We start from the raw sequence: 20,092 nt of genomic DNA, 5'->3' as shown, positions 1-20,092 counted from the left end.
TCCCAAGAACTCTCAGGAATGGTAAGAACTCTAAGGGCGGGATTGCATTCAGGCATCTATTGCTTTGCATAGATCTGTAATTCTTTTATGCTAAGAGCATGTCCACATAGGGGACACTCAGGTAAGTTAAGGTGAATCAGCTAAAAGGTATGAAATCAATGTGCATAAAATAAACGTTTCCACCACCATCACCCACACACACACACCCCTGTAGATGCTTTCATTCAGGAGTAAAGTGGAATTAGTTTGCTGTAACTTAATCCAGTTTAAATCTGAATGTCCCTGGGCAGGCAAAGCACTCATAGTAAAATGTCTATTTTAAGTAGTTTCTTTGGAGAACCTGTTTTCCTTGCTTGAACAACCATGTGGTCCCTGACAAAGGAACTGTAAACAAGAGCAACCACAGCTAGGTGGATGTCTGGAAGAATGTGCAAAGTGGCTGGAGAAGTTAGGAAGGTCTCAACGTGAATTTTGGGTCCTATCGCAGTGGGACTGCAGAGACCCTCATCCCAGTAAGGGTGCCAGACAAGAGGCCTAACCAGGAGACTGTCTTAGGAGACCCTCAAATGGAAGCAGTGACTAGACTTTGCAAATGCAGCTGGATTTGATGCATGTAGGATTCAAAGGCGGACCCAATTATAACAGACCAGTGGACTGTCCACCGGGGGACTCAGCCAGGACTGTGACAGTACCCATTCCAAAAGTTCAGATTTCTTCTATCATGACAAATACACATCCATAACCATTTGGATTTCCCCCGCCCATAGAAATATCTTGTCATTACCTGTATTTCTAGAAGATGAAATTCCATCTGAAAAGGCAGTGAATAGCAATTTCCTGACAATCTGTGCTTCTGTATAGTTTTGTTTCCAGCTATAAAGTAGGTTAAAATATTTTAGATTTCTGATCACATTCAATAATTATTCTGCCTCCCCATTAGCAAAAACAATATTAAGCTATAAACTTGAAGAGTGGGCAATGTATGTTATACACAATATAAATCATGCAATTAACCATGTAAGTGAAAAACTTTCCTACCAAATGGATTAGAAAGTCAAATTAGATCTTCAGTGTATCTCCAGCGATAGATATATTGGCAACATTCTGTCTTCTGTTATAACCTTTTAATACCATTGAGTGTAAAACCAAGAATAATTTGGCAATATGTATAAACATCACAGAATTCCATTTACCAGCAATTACTGTGCTAGTGTTTTATCATTTCAAAGCACAAGTTTTTCTGCAAATGTTGAATGCTGAATTATAATCTGCAACTGCAAACAAACTGTGACAAAATGCTTGCAATGTTACTAATAGGCAACCAAATGCTTACCTTTTTCCACTGTTTCCTTGGAGTAATTTGTGAACCAAATGCCAGTAAATTTCATTAAAAAAGAGAGGTCAGATTCTAAACAATCCAGTTCAGCTTTCAGATCTGGTGGAGATTCATGTAGTTTAGATTCTCCTTGGAGTGATTTTCTAGAATTGAAAAGATCCATTAGCAATCACCAGGGCACAGAGAAACCTTTTAAAAAGAGTTGCTCTAACATGTAGATCTATGAAGGTGATTCAGAAATGTCTTATGATTTCAGTTATACTTTGAATTCAGTGGCACTACTCATGTAAGTTCTATTCCATGTAAATACTTTATGTTCCCTGCCATGTACCAACAGGCTAGTGGTTATGGAAAGCTCTCACATTGACACAGGAGCATTCAGTAAAATGAGTTTTGGCAGCTTATCTGCATCTTTCCAGTTAGGATAATCAAAAAAACCCCATTTGCTTCAAGAAGATTATTTTACTTTGTAATTATAGATTTAAATCAGAGTCAAAAAATTAGCAACTTGTCAGGATCCCAACATAAAATTTAATATAGCAAATCACTGCTATCCTCATTTTTAATACAGAGGTGCAGCATGCAACAGAGAGTAGGCACAGAGCAGTGCATGATAGAATCTGTGAACCCCACAGGTTGTACCTCCATATTAAAGAAGGCAGCCACAGGTCACACTGCAAACTTCTGAAGGCTACACTTCAGCCACCACTAAACTACCAAGTGCATTTCTCAATACTTCTGATTCTTTTATTGCTAAAATGTTTACTTTATGAAACAGCATGAATGAGGGTGGACAAGAACAATGCTGAACACATTCAAAAACCAAAATTAATCTGAACATATAAAATACATACATTGATATTTGTATCTCTTCATCAGAATAAAATGTAGATTCTTGTTTGTTTTCAAACTTTTGAGTTAACATTTCAATTTCTTCTTCCAAAGAATGAATTTCATCTTCATAAACTTGATAAATGTCACTCTCCATTTCTCAGATTCAATGTTACTAAAATGATACAAAATTTTGTAAATAAGTATATTCATTTTAACACTATTAATGTTTGATCCTATTTATTGATTCAAAAACCATGAAATATATAGCACTACAATATTAAAGTTTCTCTCTCCCCTTTTTAAAAAGATTACATGAGTCAGCTCACACAGCTTACCAATTCTGAAAACTAAATATTTTAGATACGAGTGTTTTTGACTAACAAATACATATTTGACAAACTTTAATGTTAAACTAGCTACAGAATAATATTAAAATCAAAGGAATTGTAGATACTGAGCCATATGTTCCCCTCTACTATGAGGTTTAAAGGAAAGCAAATGAGTTGAGTCTTGCATAACTGAAATCAGTGGGAGTTTTGCCATTGACTTCAACAGGCACAGGATCAGGCCCATACTTAAGTGGAAAAAAATCTATGGTGCTATCAGAAATGGGAACAAACTGAGTCCCCTAAGACTCCACAGAAACCCCTCTTGGAATCACTCTAAGATTGGGGATTGGAACATTCTACAATTAGGGACACATCAATGCATAATGTCTGTTCCTTCTAGGCTGCATGCTGTCATTAGGTGTTTGTTTTATAAGCAAAAAAAAAAAAAACAACAGATGGCAGTTAATCCTGCTGAAAGCATAATAAATTCCCGTACAACAGCTTCCAACTCTTATGCCACCCTATGAGTTGGGCTAACACAGAGCAAGAAGTGAGTGGAGGAGACGACAACCTGATGAAGGTTCTAACTTGTGTGTTCTTTCCTCATACAGGATTTTTCATGAAAGGGTATAATAAAACCTAATGCAACAAATACACAACCCTGTAGGAAATAATTGGTAATTCCCTATGACGCTTTTAATTTCCACTGAATTTAATACTGGTCTCATTTAAATACACAGATTTCATGGTAGGTTCCAAATCCAGAGGTGTAATCCTGGGTCTACTGAAGTCAACTGAAGTTTTGTGATTGACTTCAACAGATCCAAGATTTCACCCCAATGGTAGGGAAGGGAGTGGGTGGTTAAGCACATTAAGTTGCTATACTGTGGCAAAATATTTAAATCAGCAGTAACAACTGATAGAAGACCTACATCAAATATGGCAACAATGTTGAGATGTGAACAGTTCACAGCTCTAAGTAGTCTCTGAACTGAAGAAACTACTTCAGTATTTGACTCTTATAATAGAGTGTCCATCAAATCAGCAGCAGGCAACAAAGATACAATGGAAGTGTCCACATACAAAAGCAGTTTAATTTCTGGAAAAACTGAAGATTTCGCCAGCTTCTTACGCACCAAATTCAGGATTTATAAATTTGAAAGATAGTTGTAGCAATTACAAAACTCAATATGGATACAAATTGTGAATTTTATTTTTATTGGAATTTTTAATTGTTTTATCTCAATTGTGTTCTTTCAAACCTAGTCCTTTGTTGTCTACATATGTTTCTGTTTGTACTGAATCTATATTAATAGCGCTGTTTACCAACAGTTTGTTTCCTAAACACAGCACAACACTCTCTAAACCAAAACATTTCTGTTGCCTGCCAAGCTGTGTTTGTTTCTCATAAGGGCTGCAAGGTCAGCAGAGGTAACACACACACTGGGTGAATTAATTCTGATGTTAATGTAGTTGCACACCAGAAATAAACTGGGCACATCATATTTGAAAATACAACAAAACAGTTTAATGTTTACATTTTCCAGAAACAGATGTGTATGTTCTCTGCTTATGTTTAAAAAGAAAGATTTTCTCTATTAGTGTACAGCACACAATGTATTTCAGATATAAGTATGCACTTTGGATGTGTGAGCACTGTGTGAGCACGTCTTCAAAACAGAAGACTCAAAATGAGAATAAAACACAATGTACATATTTATTTTAAGAAAACTAACCACAATTTTTTAAATGCTTAAGTTTCCAAATCATTAGCAGGATGTACGTTTATGAAGTCTAAATATTTGTCTTTCATATACCATCTGATACAAATTCCTGAAGTTAAGTGTTTGCTCTCTAACACCTACACTGTCCTCCCTGCACAATTTCAAGGGGTCTGATCACAGAATAGCCTACCACTCAAAATTTTTAAGAAAATAAGATAACTGATTTTTGAGTGTTTTACTCGAAATGATTTGTAATGTTGAAGTCTAAAAATATTGCTCTTAGAATACACAGCACCCAGAAAGGTCATTTTTCTTTTTGATGTTTATCTACTATATATTCAAATAACTATCAGATACAGATAATCAAAGATAGGAGTCTCTTAACTCATAAACCCAAAAGAAAATATATAAGTGCCTAGCTCCCAGCCCTGGGAGCCAAAACCACAAATGGCTAGGGGTGAGGAGGATGCAGGCCCGAGTCTCAGGGAAATCCCACAGACATTTTGCATTGGTTGCTTGTTTTCAGGCAGGCAGACAGACCAGGCTCCAAGGAGGAGAAAGGGGGCCAGCTCCCTCTGGCAGCAGACCCTTCTTCCGACCACTGCACTTGGCTCCTGATAGTGGGACAGAGAAGGCTTCAGGTCTGTCCCTTGCTGATCAGACGCTGCTTCCCACTCAGGCACCAGGAACCCAATATGATCAGAAAGGAGGAGGCAGAGCCCTCCACGAACTGCAAGATTCCTCATTGAGTGAGGGAGGAACCAACTGTTAAGTACCCTGCTATCCAGTGGTTAATCTGTGTCAGCGCTTGCCTGGGCAGAGCCCCCAGCACCTCTGGGCTTGGCAGTGCATCGCCCCAGCACCTCTGGGCTTGCTGCATCAGTTATGAATATAAAAAAAGAATTGCTTGAGCGCCAGACACCTAATTGCTGCAGCCCTAGCGCCTCTTTCACGACAAATTCACCGCTTCAGCCCCAGTTGAACAAACCTTCCCCCACCCCAGCCTCCCCCTGAGAGGACAGAGGGCAAGACTTGACTCCCACCGGCAGGGAGCGTGATGACAGCACCACAGGGGGCTGAGCCTCACCGGCTGTCTTGTCCCTTCAGGCCGCGGAATCCGCGCTGCCTGCGCTCTGGAGCCGACGCTTCGAACCGCCCGCCCAAACGAACGCCCGCCGCTGCCCTGCGGGCGATACCACCGGAGCAGCCCAGGTCACCTTTCCCAGGCCACACGCACACAGCCGGCCAGGGAGCCAGTCACACGCCCCACTCGACTCTAACGCCGAGCCTCCGGGCAACGAGCCCCGGCCTTCGTTGGTTGGTTGCTTAGTTAGTTAGTTTTTGTTTGTTTTCCGGGCGCTGGCCTGAGCGATACCCCCGCGTTCTGGTCCCTGTGGATGAGCCCAAGCACGGCCTGCGCGAGCCAGAGATGTGTGCTAACTATACCCGGCCGGTCGGGAACAGTGAGCCGCTGGCGGTTCCTGTATGCGAATGGGGTTTTGACGGAAGTGGTGGGGGCTCTAGGCACGAGGAACCCTGTTTTCCAGTGTGTCCCGGAAGCGGGAGGGGGCGTGAATAGAGCCGCACGCAGGAAACGCGTGTGCGTGAGGAAGAGGTCGCTGTGTTTCCTGGCTGACACGTGCGGTATGTGAACCCGTTGTGTATCCGCCCAGGATCAGTGTAATCTGGGAGATCTCCTCGGCGGGTGGCTGAACCTCTAGCTCGGAGGTCAAGGCTGCTGCGGTGACCTGGTCAGGAGTCTGGGGCCCGTGTTGGGAGGCTCTGTGGAGAGAAGTCCCGGTAGAGAAGCCACCGAGACCGAAAGGGGCCTGGGGGGCTTGTTCCGTCCCGGGGCTATGGATGGCCCCTGTCTCTGTTTTTCCCCCCGGCGCTCCCCACCCTCCTCATTCCCGGGCTGTGGGGGCCCGAGCCGTGCCCCCCCCCCCGATTCCCAGACTGTTGTTTTTTTTTCCAGTTCAAAGTTGGCACAACGTAGTGAAAGTAATTCGGCGAAACTCGTACAACTGAAGGTTGTGTTACCTCTGATGTTTGGATAGATGTGTAGTTTTCTCTCACACGCACACACGTACCTGTTTTTTTCTGACGCTAATGATAAAAAACACAGTTTGTATTAGTGGCCCTATGTGTCAACCCTGAGCGTTCTGAATATAATGGACATTCCATAACATTGAATGGCAGCAAATCTAAAAACTGATTAAAGGAAAAGTTTTTTATTTGGTGCATTATTAGCCTAATAGACTCTTCGAAATAACTTACAGGACTGGACATTTCTCCAGGGTGTTGAAAAAAAGTAATAGGATGTTTCTAGTGACAATGAGACTATCCTCCCCTATATGAGTGTGGAGTTTTTTAAGTTTAGTGTTTGGCAGGAACATTAACTGTTAAGAGCACCGTTCTCTAACCAAGGGTTGTAGAAAGAAACTTCTCCAATGGGCATGTTATTCAATAATCAATAATTACTCTTGCCAGGGTTTCTTGCACCTTCTTTGAAGCATCTGCTGCTGGCCACTATCAGAGGAGTTGGGTCTAGATGGACCAGTATCTCATCCAATATGCTTATATTTAGGCACTTAAATACAAGTGGCCTTATTTTCAGAGATGTTGAGTACCCACAAATACTGTTGTAACTAACATGGGGTTATCCATAAGTGCCCAGCATGTGTGAAAATCAGCTTACTTTCATTTAGGTGGCTAAATATGGATTTAGAGGCTAATTTTAGTTATTCTAGCGCTAATAAATTCATAGCAAAGTCATCTAATATAATCGGGTAATTGGTTTGCTATATTAATCTGATATCTAGAATTAAAAGTAATTCAGATATTGCTTCTGCCCGGAGGCTCCTGATGGTGGGTTTTGTTTGTTTTGTTTTCCAGTTACATTTTACTATTCTTTCACATGTTTTTCTCTCCACTGTTCTGTGAAAGACCCAGACACAAATGATGGAATTGACTGATTTATCATACAGAGTGCTGTCAAATGCACAATTTAAACAAACTGGAAAGAGACTTTTCTTCTCATGTTTTTCAGTTATGGTAATTTTAGCTGTTAATTAGAACAATAATGTAAGATACTTAAGCTATTTTCCTTTGTGTTATAAAAATATTTGGCTTTTTCCCACAAAAGGAACAAAGAGGAGTGCTTTCTGATACTATGTCTTTAAACTTATTAAACGTTCTATAAAATGTTTAAAACGAACAGGTGGGGCAAATTGAGCACCTGATTAATTATGGTATGTTTGTCAAAAACAACTCTTACACATACAGTCTGCTTAGGACTGATATGTCAGAAGAATGTATAGTATTATCAACTGTAGGTTTTCTTGGTCACTTAGGGTATGTCTACACTATGAAATTAGGTCAATTTTATAAAAGTCGATTTTTAAAAATTGATTTTATACAGTCGATTATGTGTGTCCCCACTAAGCGCATTAAGTCGCCGGAGTGTGTCCTCACTACCGTGGCTAGCATCGACTTAAGACGCAGTGCACTGTGGGTAGCTATCCCACCGTTCCCGCAGTCTCCGCTGCCCATTGGAATTCTGGGTTAAGCTCCCAATGCCTGATGGGGCAAAAACATTGTCATGGGTGGTTTTGGGTACATGTTGTCAGTTGCCCCTCCCTCCGAGAAAGCAACAGCAGACAATTGTTTTGCGCCTTTTTTTTCCTGGGTTACCCGTGCAGACGCCATACCACGGCAAGGATGGGGCCCACTTGGAGATTCAGTCCTACCTGGAATATCATGGGAGCTGGAAGCTTCTGCCTCAGGCTGCTCTCCCCAGCCGGCAGCACCGCGCGGTCACACCTACTCCAGCATACCCCTTGCTCTCATGGCTCATGAAGCCTGGACTGTAGTAAGGAGCAGTCCAACTATAGTCTGAGCAAGTGCAGAATGAGGGTAGAATGTGCCTTTGGAGGTTTAAAAACTCGCTGGCGCTGTTTGCTGACTAGGTCAGATCTCAGCGCAACCAACATTTCCATTGTTAGTGCAGCTTGCTGTGTGCTCCATAATATCTGTGAGACTAAGGGGGAGACGTTTATGGCGGGGTGGGAGGTTGAGGCAAATCGCCTGGCATCCGATTTTGAGCAGCCAGACACCAGGGCGATTAGAAGAGCACAGCAAGGCATGCAGTGCATCAGAGAGGCTTTGAAAACCAGTTTCATGAAAGGCCAAGCTTCGCTGTGACAATTGTGTGTGTTTCTCCTTGATGCAAACCCACCCCCTTTGTTGATTTTAATTCCCTGTAAGCCAACCATCCTCCCCCCTTCAAAATAAAGTAACTATTGTTTTGAAACCATGCATTCTTTCTTTATTAATTTTTTAAAAAATGAGATAACGGACAAGGTAGCTCGGGTGGGGTGGGGAGGAGGGAAGGACAAGGCCACGTTGCTTATTGTAGCCACACTACAAATCAAAACTGTTTGAATGACAGCCTTCTGTTGTTTGGGCCATCCTCTGGAGTGGAGTGGCTGGGTGCTCAGAGCCTTCCCCCACCCCGCATTCTTGGGCGTCTGGGTGAGGAGGCTATGGAACATGGAGAGGAGGGTAGGTGGTTATACAGTGGATGCAGCGGGGGTCTATGCTCTTGTTGGCTTTTCTGCAGCTCCAGCGATGCTTCATCATGTCTGTTTGCTCCCTCATTAGCCTCAACATCACATCCTGCCTCCGCTCTTCGCGCTCACTTAATTCTTCCCTGGCCTCTGCCACTGAATGCCTCCATGCATTCAGCTGTGCCCTATCAGTGCGGGCGGACTGCATGAGCTTGGAAAACGTCATCGCAAGTGCGTTTTTTCGCCTCCTAATCTGCGTTAACATCAGGGATGGATATGATGGGGGAGCGTAGAAACATTTTCTAAGCTCTACGATTCTGGGGGGACTGCATGGTCACCTGTGCTGCTGAGTGCTGGTGAGTTCGCCACGCTGACCAAACAGGAAATGAAATTCAAAAGTTCCTAGGGCTTTTCCTGTGTACCTGGCTAGTGCATCGGCGTTCAAAGTGCTGTCCAGAGCGGTCACAATGGAGCACTCTGGGAAAGCTTCTGGAGGCCAGTACCATCGATTTGCATCCACATTACCCCAAATTTGACCCAGCAAGGTCGATTTTAGCGCTACTCTCCTCATCGGGGAGGGAAGTACAGAAGTCGATTTTAAGAGCCCTTTAGGTCGACAAAATGGGGTTAGTTGTGTGGATGCAGTCATTTTTAAATCGACCTAACGCAGCTAAATTCGATCTGACCCTGTAGTGTAGACCAGGGCTTATACTGAGTTCCTAGTGTTAAACCTTATGATCCAGCAAATGCTCCTAGATCAATTTACCATTGGGATCATCAGAAGCCCTTGTAGTGCACTCTTGTTATTTTAACCTCCTTTTCTCTGCTTGATATATTCCGTTTGTTGAATAAATCATATTCTGTTCTGAATAAGCTGGGTCACAGTTCCCAGAGAAGATTTCATAGCAGGGACCAAGTCCTGTTGGACCTGTTGAGTTAATATGGTTGGTGAGAGAAGTGCAGGTTTAGGTCCATCACTTGGAAGTGCCCACCAACTGACTGAGAAAGAGATCACAGGTGCAGTTCACCCAAGAACCACAAAAACCATTTATACTGATTTTTTTTGTTGCCTTTTTTACAGAAAGATAAAACATACATCCTAAATGAGACAGTCTGACTTTTTAATATGGAGAAAAAACAAGTTTTAAAACGTTTATATGTTGGAGGACTTGGCTATACAGTTTCTGAGGCTGAACTGCAGGAAAGATTCAGCAAGTTTGGAAATGTTACAGATGTGGAAATTGTTATCAGGAAAGATGAACAGGGTAATATTTTCATTTTGCTCTTTAGAAGTATAACTGTTCTTTACTTCAACTAGTAATGGAAAATAACGTCCATTTCAAAACTACTACTTTTCCTTAACCATCTGTAGAGAACAGGTTTTCAATTTTAAAAACAAAAACTTACAATTTTATATACAAAAGTAACCAAATGTTTCTAATTATTGACCAGGGAACCCTATGAAAACTTTTGCTTACATCAACATCAGCATTTCTGAAGCAGATCTTAAAAGATGTAAGTACACAAATGATATTTGTTGCAGTTTATTTTAATCCCTGTAAACTAAGGATGTAACAAATACCTGAACCTACTCAGACCCCCATTGAAGTAAGGGACATAGGTTTTTCTCTTCATCTATACCTCTTAATTTCCGCCTCTCATTTGCTATTTCATTCTTCAATTCTGTTTAGCTCAGTTATTTTAGGAATCAGTGTTTATGGAAGATGCTCTTGAAAATAATGTATTTTATTGAAGTATCTATATTTTTATGTTACGGGGTACAGGCAATGGTCTATCAGAATAGCCTAGTGGGTTAGGGGCGGAGGGTGGAGTGTATATGTTAGCCCCTTAGTGAAAAGGTTTAGAAAATGATCTTAAACATATTTTCTTCTCTTTGATACATTGATACTTGTATATGACATTAGAATTGACTGAGACGAAAGGGAATAAAGAACGTTGGCTTAAGCAAAGTTTATTTTCCTTAAGGAGGTCAGTTTTAACCCTCTTAGAATGGAAATACAGATTCCCAGTCTTTTCTGGTAGTCATATGAACATTACAAAACTGCAACTCCTGTGTAATCTGCAGTAAACCAGTTGAGATTATTTCAGCACAGTCATCTGCACCGGAAGAATGGGGTTGATAACGTACCTTTGAAAAAGAATAAGGGAAATCTTCTTTTTAGGGATAGGCCATCTGGTTTAAACATAATTAAGAATCATCTTAAAACTTTGTGCTTCCCTTAATCTCTTTACATGGAATAAGGACTTCCCTCCCAATCTCCATCTCCCAATATTGCCAATGTGTCTGCCACTGCTTGTAGGATCTGTTGGGAAGGAGGGGAAGAAAAGTAAATTCTATTTGAAGATAGTGTGAAAGGACTGGATACAGTGGTGAGGGAACCTAAGAATGTAGATATATCTGAATTTTTCAATCCTTATTTGGAATGAGCTATTTAATCGTTCAATTTCATAGTGGTAGCCGTGTTTTTTTTTACTCCATGCATCTGATGAAGTGGGTTTTAGCCCACGAAAGCTTATGCCCAAATAAATGTTAGTCTCTAAGGTGCCACAAGGACTCCTCATTGTTTTTGCTAATGTTTCAATGTTTATTTATCACTGGCTAACTTACTGTTAGTCAAAATAGGGTTTGGATGTTGACAATATCTTGTCTTTTGTTTTCCATATTAGACCCTAAATTTGCTACCTGTAATCAACAAAGTAGTCTAATTGGGGGCAGGATCAGTCTCATAATGCTCCAAAATGTAAAATATAGCAAAAAGCGACATGATTAAAAACATTACTTAAATATTATATACATGGGTAATAAGCATTTTCTGTCTAATGCTTGTTTCCTAGGTATGTCCGTTTTAAATAAAACAAGGTGGAAAGGTGGAACGCTACAAATTGAATTGGCCAAAGAAAGCTTTTTGCACAGGTAATGTTAATATACAAATGTATATTGTTGCTTGTTGAACTACTTTGCCACATAATGTCAAAATATATATATAAGGCCCTACCAAATTTACAGTCCATTATGGTCAATTTCACGGCCGTAGGATTTTAAAATTGGTAAATTTCACAATTTCAGATGTTTAAATCTTAAATTTCACAGCGTTGTAGCCGTGGGGGTCCCAACCCAAAATGGGAGGTGGGGGAGTGTCGCAAACCTGTTTGACGGGGTCATGGAATTGCCACCCTCATTTCTGTGCTGCCTTCAGAGCTGGACTCCAAAGTCCATTGTCATTTAAGTGTTTCTTGATTGGACACTTACTGAGAATAGTCCTTTCTCAAGAAGCTGACCAAATGCTTCACTGAGGCTACTTAGAAACAAACACATTGAGATACAAGTACATAGCCAATATTCATAACTTCAAATACAAAAATGATACACAAATACAGACAGCATAATCATAACCAGCAAATTACAACCTTTCTATAGACACCTGCTTGACCTTCTTTGTACAAGTTTTGGTGCGACTATAGGACATTGGTTACAACAATGATCTATACGGTCACAGTTCATGTCAATAACGTGTCACACACCTCCCTGAGCAGCTGTGCAGGAGATGGACAAGTCCTGTCCCTCCGGTGCCCAGCAAGAGCTAGAAACCCTCTTTGCTGGGGCTCTCCTAAGAACAAGGGTACATCGGATTTCATGGGGAAAGAATTATTTCAATTATTTCAAGGTCCGTGATGCTTTTTTCACGGCCGTGAAATTGGTAGGGCCCTATATATATATAATTTTGCTAGAATTGTGCAAAATACAAACCAGTGTCTGAATAATTCATCCTACCAACTTTAAATGTACATGTCCTGAGTTTTTCCCTTTATATTTGTCAAATACTATATTGAGTAAATTTTTTGAGAGCTTGTTTATAAGAGGGCTCTAATTAAAGAATGCTCTCCTATAATGAATCTGCAAAAGCCACTGGATATTGCTTTCACTTCAAATCCAAGTAAATGGGATTTTAACAGACTTAATAATAAATAACTTCTAAGAAGATAGTTTGGGTACTACAGTGTTTTGTATTTTTTATACTTGTTATTTTGCCCACTTTGCAGTTTTCCCTTACCCTTTTCTTATATGTTCTCCATTAGCTGCTTTCAGTGTTTGTTTATTTTTCATTGAAACTGATAGCATGCTGGTACATTTGCAGCATGCTTATCATACCTGCTATATTCATCGTCATAAAAAAGTTAGCTGGGTGGAGGCCATGTTCCTGGTTTCCTGGTTTTAAAGGGAATTGGCAAAACGTATCTTTGAGATGTTTCACATTGGCTCAGAGTGAATGGTTGTCCAGAAGTGTGAGACCCACCCATCGCTGATGATGGCTTTACACACAGATACTTTTTTATTTTTGCTTTTATGTCGTGGCAAGCTTAAACCATGCTCCTCCTGATACAGATTGGCACAGGAGAGACAAGAAGCAAGATTGAAGAAGGAAAAGCCACATACAGATGGCAAGGGAAATCTGTTGGAATCACTGAATGAAGCTGGAGTTGTGAACTTTCATATGAAAGCAGTGCCAGGAACAGAAGTACCGGATCATAAGGTGTTGTGGGGTATCCATTCTGCTGAGTTAAGAGAACTGCATCAGGCACAGTTTTATTTAGCTTTCTTCACATTAAGTTTACTTCAGATTTGTATATTTGATTATCGGAGACAATACATACAGGGTGACAGAATAGCTATGACAGAATAGTACAAAATAATCCTTATCCTTATAAAATAAGAGCATCGACATCAGTTTGTTTTTTAGGAGGGGATAGAGTGGCTATCTTTGCATGTGTGTATTGTCATTTAAAGTTCATAGCAATGTCTAGAATGAACTTTTATAAAACGTGTCATCTTGTGTATGAGCTGCCTTATATAACACAGTCATTTTGGGCCCTGTGATCAGTAGGACGATTCACAGTGCTCAGCATTGAGTTCGAGTATAAATTGTTGCAGGATTAGAGCCCATGTTGTAGGGAGAGGATAAGTTTAAGTGAGACTACATCAAGATTTACGCAAATAAAACAAGTATTCATTTAACGAGATGTTTCAAAATTTCCTTTTTAGTGTTCAGCTTGCTCTTGGGGTTTTCTCTTTAGCTGCTGTGAGAGCAGAGTCAGTTAATGGTTGGTGTCTCTTAGGTTAAATCAGATTTTTTTTTTGGTCTCTCTATTATTGTCACGTTACAGACAGACTATGAGAATATAATATTTGAGATGTTCCCTCCTTTCCAGAAAGAAATTAGCATAGTGGCTTAATACAGAAATGTGACATATAATAGAACAAAAAGGCTAGCTGTGGGCAGATTCCTTTTATTAGTATTCCTGTCATTCAGAATTCATTTTGTTTTAGCAAAAAGAAAAGGAGTACGTGTGGCACCTTAGAGACTAACCAATTTATTTGAGCATAAGCTTTCGTGAGCTACAGCTCACTTCATCGGATGCATACTGTGGAAAATACAGAAGACATTATATACACAGAGACCATGAAACAATACCTCCTCCCACCCCACTCTCCTGCTGGGAATAGCTTATCTAAAGTGATCACTCTCCTTACAATGTGTATGATAATCAAGTTGGGCCATTTCCAGCACAAATCCAGGTTTTCTCACCCTTTGCCCCCCACCACACAAACTCACTCTCCTGCTGGTAATAGCCCATCCAAAGTGACCACTCTCTTTACAATGTGTATGATAATCAAGGTGGGCCATTTCCAGCACAAATCCAGGTTTTCTCACACCCCCCCTCCTTTTTCCAAAAACCAGACACACAAACTCACTCTCCTGCTGGTAATAGCTTACCCAAAGTGACCACTCTCCTTACAATGTGTATGATAATCAAGGTGGGTGGCTGAACTTTGTGACTTTGTCCTTACCCATAACTATTTTACATTTGGGGACAATGTATACCTTCAGATCAGCGGCACTGCTATGGTACCCGCATGGCCCCACAGTATGCCAACATTTTTATGGCTGATTTAGAACAGCACTTCCTCAGCTCTTGTCCCCTCAAACCCCTACTCTACTTGCGCTATATTGATGACATCATCATCATCTGGACACATGGAAAAGAAGCCCTTGAGGAATTCCACCATGATTTCAACAATTTCCATCCCACCATCAACCTCAGCCTGGTCCAGTCCACACAAGAGATCAACTTCCTGGACACTACAGTGCTAATAAACAATGGCCACATAAACACCACCCTATACCGGAAACCTACTGACTGCTATTCCTACCTACATGCCTCCAGCTTTCACCCTGACCACGTCACACGATCCATCGTCTACAGCCAAGCTCTGCGATACAACCTCATTTGCTCCAACCCCTCAGACAGAGACAAACACCTACAAGATCTCTATCAAGCATTCTTACAACTACAATACCCACCTGCGGAAGTGAAGAAACAGATTGATAGAGCCAGAAGAGTTCCCAGAAGTCACCTACTACAGGACAGGCCTAACAAAGAAAATAACAGAACGCCACTAGCCGTCACCTTCAGCCCCCAACTAAAACCCCTCCAACGCATTATTAAGGGTCTACAACCTATCCTGAAGGATGACCCAACACTCTCACAAATCTTGGGAGACAGGCCAGTCCTTACCTACAGACAGCCCCCCAACCTGAAGCAAATACTCACCAACAACCACATACCACACAACAGAACCACTAACCCAGGAACCTGTCCTTGCAACAAAGCCCGTTGCCAACTGTGCCCACATATCTATTCAGGGGACACCATCACAGGGCCTAATCACATCAGCCACACTATCAGAGGCTCGTTCACCTGCACATCCACCAATGTGATATATGCCATCATGTGTCAGCAATGCCCCTCTGCCATGTACATTGGTCAAACTGGACAGTCTTTACCTAAAAGAATAAATGGACACAAATCAGATGTCAAGAATTACAACATTCATAAACCAGTCGGAGAACACTTCAGTCTCTCTGGTCACGCAATTACAGACATGAAGGTCGCTATCTTAAAACAAAAAAACTTCAAATTCAGACTCCAGCGAGAAACTGCTGAATTGGAATTCATTTGCAAATTGGATACTATTAATTTAGGCTTAAATAGAGACTGGGAGTGGCTAAGTCATTATGCAAGGTAGCCTATTTCCCCTTGTTTTTTCCTAGCCCCTCTCCCCCCCCCCGACATTCTGGTTAAACTTGGATTTATGCTGGAAATGGCCCACCTTGATTATCATACACATTGTAAGGAGAGTGGTCAGTTTGGATGAGCTATTACCAGCAGGAGAGTGAGTTTGTGTGTGGGGGGGGGTGAGAAAACCTGGATTTGTGCTGGAAATGGCCCACCTTGATTATCATGCACATTGTAGGGAGAGTGGTCACTTTGGATGAACTATTACCAGCAGGAGAGTGAGTTTGTGTGTGTGGTTTTTGGGAAAAAAAAAGGGGGGGGGTGAGAAAACCTGGATTTGTGCTGGAAATGGCCCAGCTTGATTATCATACTCATTGTAAGGAGAGTGATCACTTTAGATAAGCTATTACCAGCAGGAGAGTGGGGTGGGAGGAGGTATTGTTTCATGGTCTCTGTGTATATAATGTCTTCTGCAGTTTCCACAGTATGCATCCGATGAAGTGATAAGTGATAAGCTCACGGAAGCTTATGCTCAGATAAATTGGTTAGTCTCTAAGGTGCCACAAGTACTCCTTTTTTCTTTTTGCAAATACAGACTAACACGGCTGCTACTCTGAAACATTTAATTCGTGACATTTAATCCCTATTATTTTTTTCACTCTGATATAATTGTATATTTTTCTTTCTTACAGGATTGGGTCGTTAGTAAATTTGGCAGAGTTTTACCCATCCTTCACCTTAAGGGTAGACACAAAAGCAAAATATCCTTTCCTACTGCTTTAGTAAACACTGACTGATCATAGATACAGTTCCATTATTTTCTTCATTTGTTTACCATCTTTATTGGGGGAAGGAGATATTTGCATAAGTCTTTATATTGTTGATACAAAACACCGTGCAGTTACTGTCTCTTATGTGGAGATAATTAAAATGCTATGCTTGGCAAAGAATTGGTATATATTGGCTGATGATTAGAATTCCAAATCTTTCACTCGCCATTATGGAAAGGATCAGAGTGCAAAAAACAGATGGACTCACTTTAAATATGCGTTTGCTAAAAAAAACAGAAAAATGTTCCTCCAGTGCTTGATTACTTGGTGGCTTCATCCTAAATCTTGCAACAAACTTGCATTAGTTAGATGGATAGTTGTACATGTTGCATGTAACTCACTTAAAAAGTTCATAAAACATAGCTTTAAAAATGATGGATGTGGAGCTGTGATATAATACCCTAAAAATACTCAGATGTAATAATTTTATGAACATTGTATGTGACCTGGTCAGTAAGGTGAAGTTCCTATATCCTGGGTTATAAGACTCTTCTGCAGCAATGTATTCATCTAGCTTAATAGGAGGTTGCGGGGGGCGAGGGGGGGGAGCAAGAAAGAAAGCAACACAACACTTATAGATAACCTCTTAGCAAACACTGGAGGGCAATTACCCAATGTGGGGGCTGCACGGGGGGGAGTTATGAGCTTAGAGGATCCTATACCTTGTCTCCAATGAAGATGCAAGCCTTGTTTTGCTGGGTTTAGAGCCTGGAGATCAAAAGGACACTAAATAGTTAAAAGCCATTCTCAGGAGAGAAAGGATGGGGTCAATAGTCAGTGGTTGAGAGGCAGGCTGAGACACAGACAGGCTCTCTGGAGGAGTTGGGCCTTTCCCAGTGCCAGGGAATAGTAATAGTCGACAGCAGAGCAATCGGGGATCGATTTATCGCATCTACACTAGACACGATAAATCGATCTCCGATAGATCGATCACTACCTGCCGATCCGGCGGGTAGTGTAGACATGGCCTGTGACAACATCTATTGTCCTTGTCCCTATAACTTAAGTTGTTACTTGTTGAAAAGTGGAAGCCTCCTTGGTTTTATTTTTATTCCTTAACTCTGACTATAACATAATGAAATATGACCCATCAAAATATTGCCACAACCTTAGAAAGCTGGAGCAAGACTTGACTGACACAGTTCCCATATCCAAGCTCACCTGGCAGTTGGAAGGCGGGGATGACAGCATAAGCAAGAAACGACGAGGAGAGTTCCCTGAATTTAAAAAAACACCTAAAAAAATGAGGATACAGAGTAGTGAAGATTTAAATAAAACACCAGGTTGCCACTTGAAAAAAGAAAACTTAACACAAACAAAATTAGTCCAAATGTCAAACTCCAAATCAACTGGTCTGTCTAAATTACTTCAGACACCTAGTCTTAATAGAATTGTCATGAAAGGCAAAGAATTATTTCTGGATAAGAACCTGGCAGCTGGTGTTAAGCCTAACAGGAATACAAACAGCATTTCAGACAGTGATATTGATTCAGAAGAAGAAATCAGGGCAATGATAGAGAAAGAAAAGGAAATACAGAAAGCTAAAACAAATGCTGCATCTGAAAGTGATCATTTGGAAGTTGTGGGGGATAATTTTGAGCTAAAATACAACACTCACTGGTCTTTAACCAATCCAAATATGAAGAAAGTGAGTAAGGGTTGTAACAGACAAGGAAAGACTATTGAAAATGACACTGATTATGATTCAGCAGATACAGATGAAATTATTGCTGTGACTAAAACTCCAGATAAAAACAGTGTGAAGACTAAAATTCTAAGAGATTCTGAGCTGGTGAAAATGCAAAGGAAGGACAATGTTAGGAATGAAACTTTCAAAAACAACAAAAGCTTTGATTCTGTAAATGATTCCTTTGTGTTGTCACCAGATAAGTTAAGAGACAAAAATAACAAAAAAGCAGTGCATAACAAAACAGCAGAAGTCCTGACTTCTGAACTACAGGACAACAGAGTTGACAGCAAGTCTGGGTCTACCGGTTTTGATTCAGAGCTGGAAGCAAGTGAATCTGAAGCTGATTCTGATTATGAAGACATGATGCAAAACTGTTACCGCCTACATCTTACATTACATGAGTTAGAAGCATTAGCCACTGCAAGTATTGAATCTTCAGAAGGAGATACAGCAGGTAAACAGAGGGATAGTCAGTGCAAAACTGAAGGTAATATTAGTAACACCAAGTATAGTACAAAGCCTTTTGAAATTGCCTCTACAACTAAAACATCTATTAATCCTGAAGATATAGTTGCTGCCATTTTAGAGGGAGAGGAGAGTGCTGATGATGAGAAGCCAAAGGAAAATACTTCCAGTTTGAAATTTCAGCCTTTCAGAGGAATAGGGTCATTATGTGAAAGTGAGAATTTTGAGGAGATGAGCAAGGAAGGTTCTTGCAGCTGTAAAAGAAAATGTAACCAAAATTCCTCAAGCCTTGTTGATTTGAAAAATAAATCTTTAGAAGAGGTTTCAAAGCCAAACTGTTCTTGTCATGGGAAACACTCAGCTTCCAGAGAGTCTAGGAGTTCCATATTATGTTCACTTGAAGACAGAAGTGTGAAAAAGAAGCAAAATACTCTCAGCAACCAGCTCAAGAAGGTGTTAAATTCCCAATACTCAGAAGGTGGAAGTGAAAAGCCTGTTTGGAAACCACCTTTATTACGAGAGAATAACTACTTGAATTCTCATGCAGAAGATCAAACAGCAAACAGAGGAGACAGTGAGGACTGCACCACAACTAGTATCAGTGGAAGCGAGGAGGAAAGCACTGACACAGACAGTGTTTTATCTGTCGCACAGAAACACATTAAATGTGAATTGGAAAGCCCAGAATCTCTTCCTGGCAAACCAAAGAAGGATGCAAGCAGTAAAGGTTCAGCCTCTAAATTTCAGGAAAGTGAGAACAATAAGAAAAGTCTTCACAAAAGTAAAGAAAAGCTTTGCATTCCTATTGCTGTCTCAATTGAGTCAGATGAAAAGGAGAAACAATTGCAGGATAATCAGAAGAGACTTGCAGCTCTACAAGAGAGACAGAAAGAGAGAGCATTACAGAAGAAACTTATTCAGGGGGCTCTTCTGAACCTGGTAAGTATGCTTTCAACTTGTCTCTGAACAGTAAAACAGTACTGAAAGAATACTGGTTTAATAAGTATCTCTAGTATGCGTTCTCTAAGATGTTGCTGTGGTTTGAATCGTGTTTGAGAGCAGCGCCTATCTTCTTTGCCAGATTGATTTTTAGGATATGTCCAAAAAGGTGTCATGGGATTTTTTCCAGAAAACACAATAGGTGTTTTAATTTCATTCTCTACTGTTGTAAATGTGCCCAGCAGTAGTTCCCATAGTATATAACCAATATTTGAAATG

The 20,092-nt window shown here is 40.7% G+C and overlaps 2 protein-coding genes across 11 annotated transcripts in view; one reads left to right on the top strand and one right to left on the bottom strand.

Annotated features, from left to right (window-relative positions):
* The window catches only part of CENPP (centromere protein P), a 319,800-nt gene extending 314,122 nt beyond the window's left edge, over window positions 1-5,678 (bottom strand). Inside the window, exons 1-4 of one of the 3 annotated variants that reach the window (XM_073352368.2) lie at window positions 5,267-5,678; window positions 2,191-2,342; window positions 1,334-1,479; window positions 785-873 (exon numbers count right to left, since the gene is read on the bottom strand). In XM_073352368.2, the coding sequence (XP_073208469.1) occupies window positions 785-873; window positions 1,334-1,479; window positions 2,191-2,324 (369 nt within the window). In that variant the 5' untranslated portion in view covers window positions 2,325-2,342; window positions 5,267-5,678. Of the gene's footprint in view, window positions 1-784; window positions 874-1,333; window positions 1,480-2,190; window positions 2,343-4,999; window positions 5,074-5,266 lie in introns of those variants that run through there. The other 2 variants (XM_073352367.2, XM_073352369.2) reach the window with 2 other exon arrangements.
* Window positions 5,679-5,778: 100 nt separating this feature from the next.
* Window positions 5,779-20,092, top strand: part of NOL8 (nucleolar protein 8) — a 79,537-nt gene continuing 65,223 nt past the window's right edge. For 4 of the 8 annotated variants that reach the window (XM_073352343.2, XM_073352339.1, XM_073352346.1 and 1 more), the window contains exons 1-7: window positions 5,779-5,867; window positions 9,873-10,056; window positions 10,244-10,306; window positions 11,648-11,726; window positions 13,197-13,344; window positions 16,582-16,653; window positions 17,795-19,813. In XM_073352343.2, the coding sequence (XP_073208444.1) occupies window positions 9,918-10,056; window positions 10,244-10,306; window positions 11,648-11,726; window positions 13,197-13,344; window positions 16,582-16,653; window positions 17,795-19,813 (2,520 nt within the window). In that variant the 5' untranslated portion in view covers window positions 5,779-5,867; window positions 9,873-9,917. Of the gene's footprint in view, window positions 5,868-5,907; window positions 7,278-8,885; window positions 9,148-9,872; window positions 10,057-10,243; window positions 10,307-11,647; window positions 11,727-13,196; window positions 13,345-16,581; window positions 16,654-17,794; window positions 19,814-20,092 lie in introns of those variants that run through there. The other 4 variants (XM_073352341.1, XM_073352342.2, XM_073352344.1 and 1 more) reach the window with 4 other exon arrangements.

The sequence above is a fragment of the Lepidochelys kempii genome, chromosome 7 (assembly GCF_965140285.1).
Source record: "Lepidochelys kempii isolate rLepKem1 chromosome 7, rLepKem1.hap1, whole genome shotgun sequence".
Lineage (NCBI taxonomy): Eukaryota > Metazoa > Chordata > Testudines > Cheloniidae > Lepidochelys > Lepidochelys kempii.
Note: the sequence above shows the minus strand (reverse complement) of the source record. Positions and strands in the feature narration are given on the sequence as shown.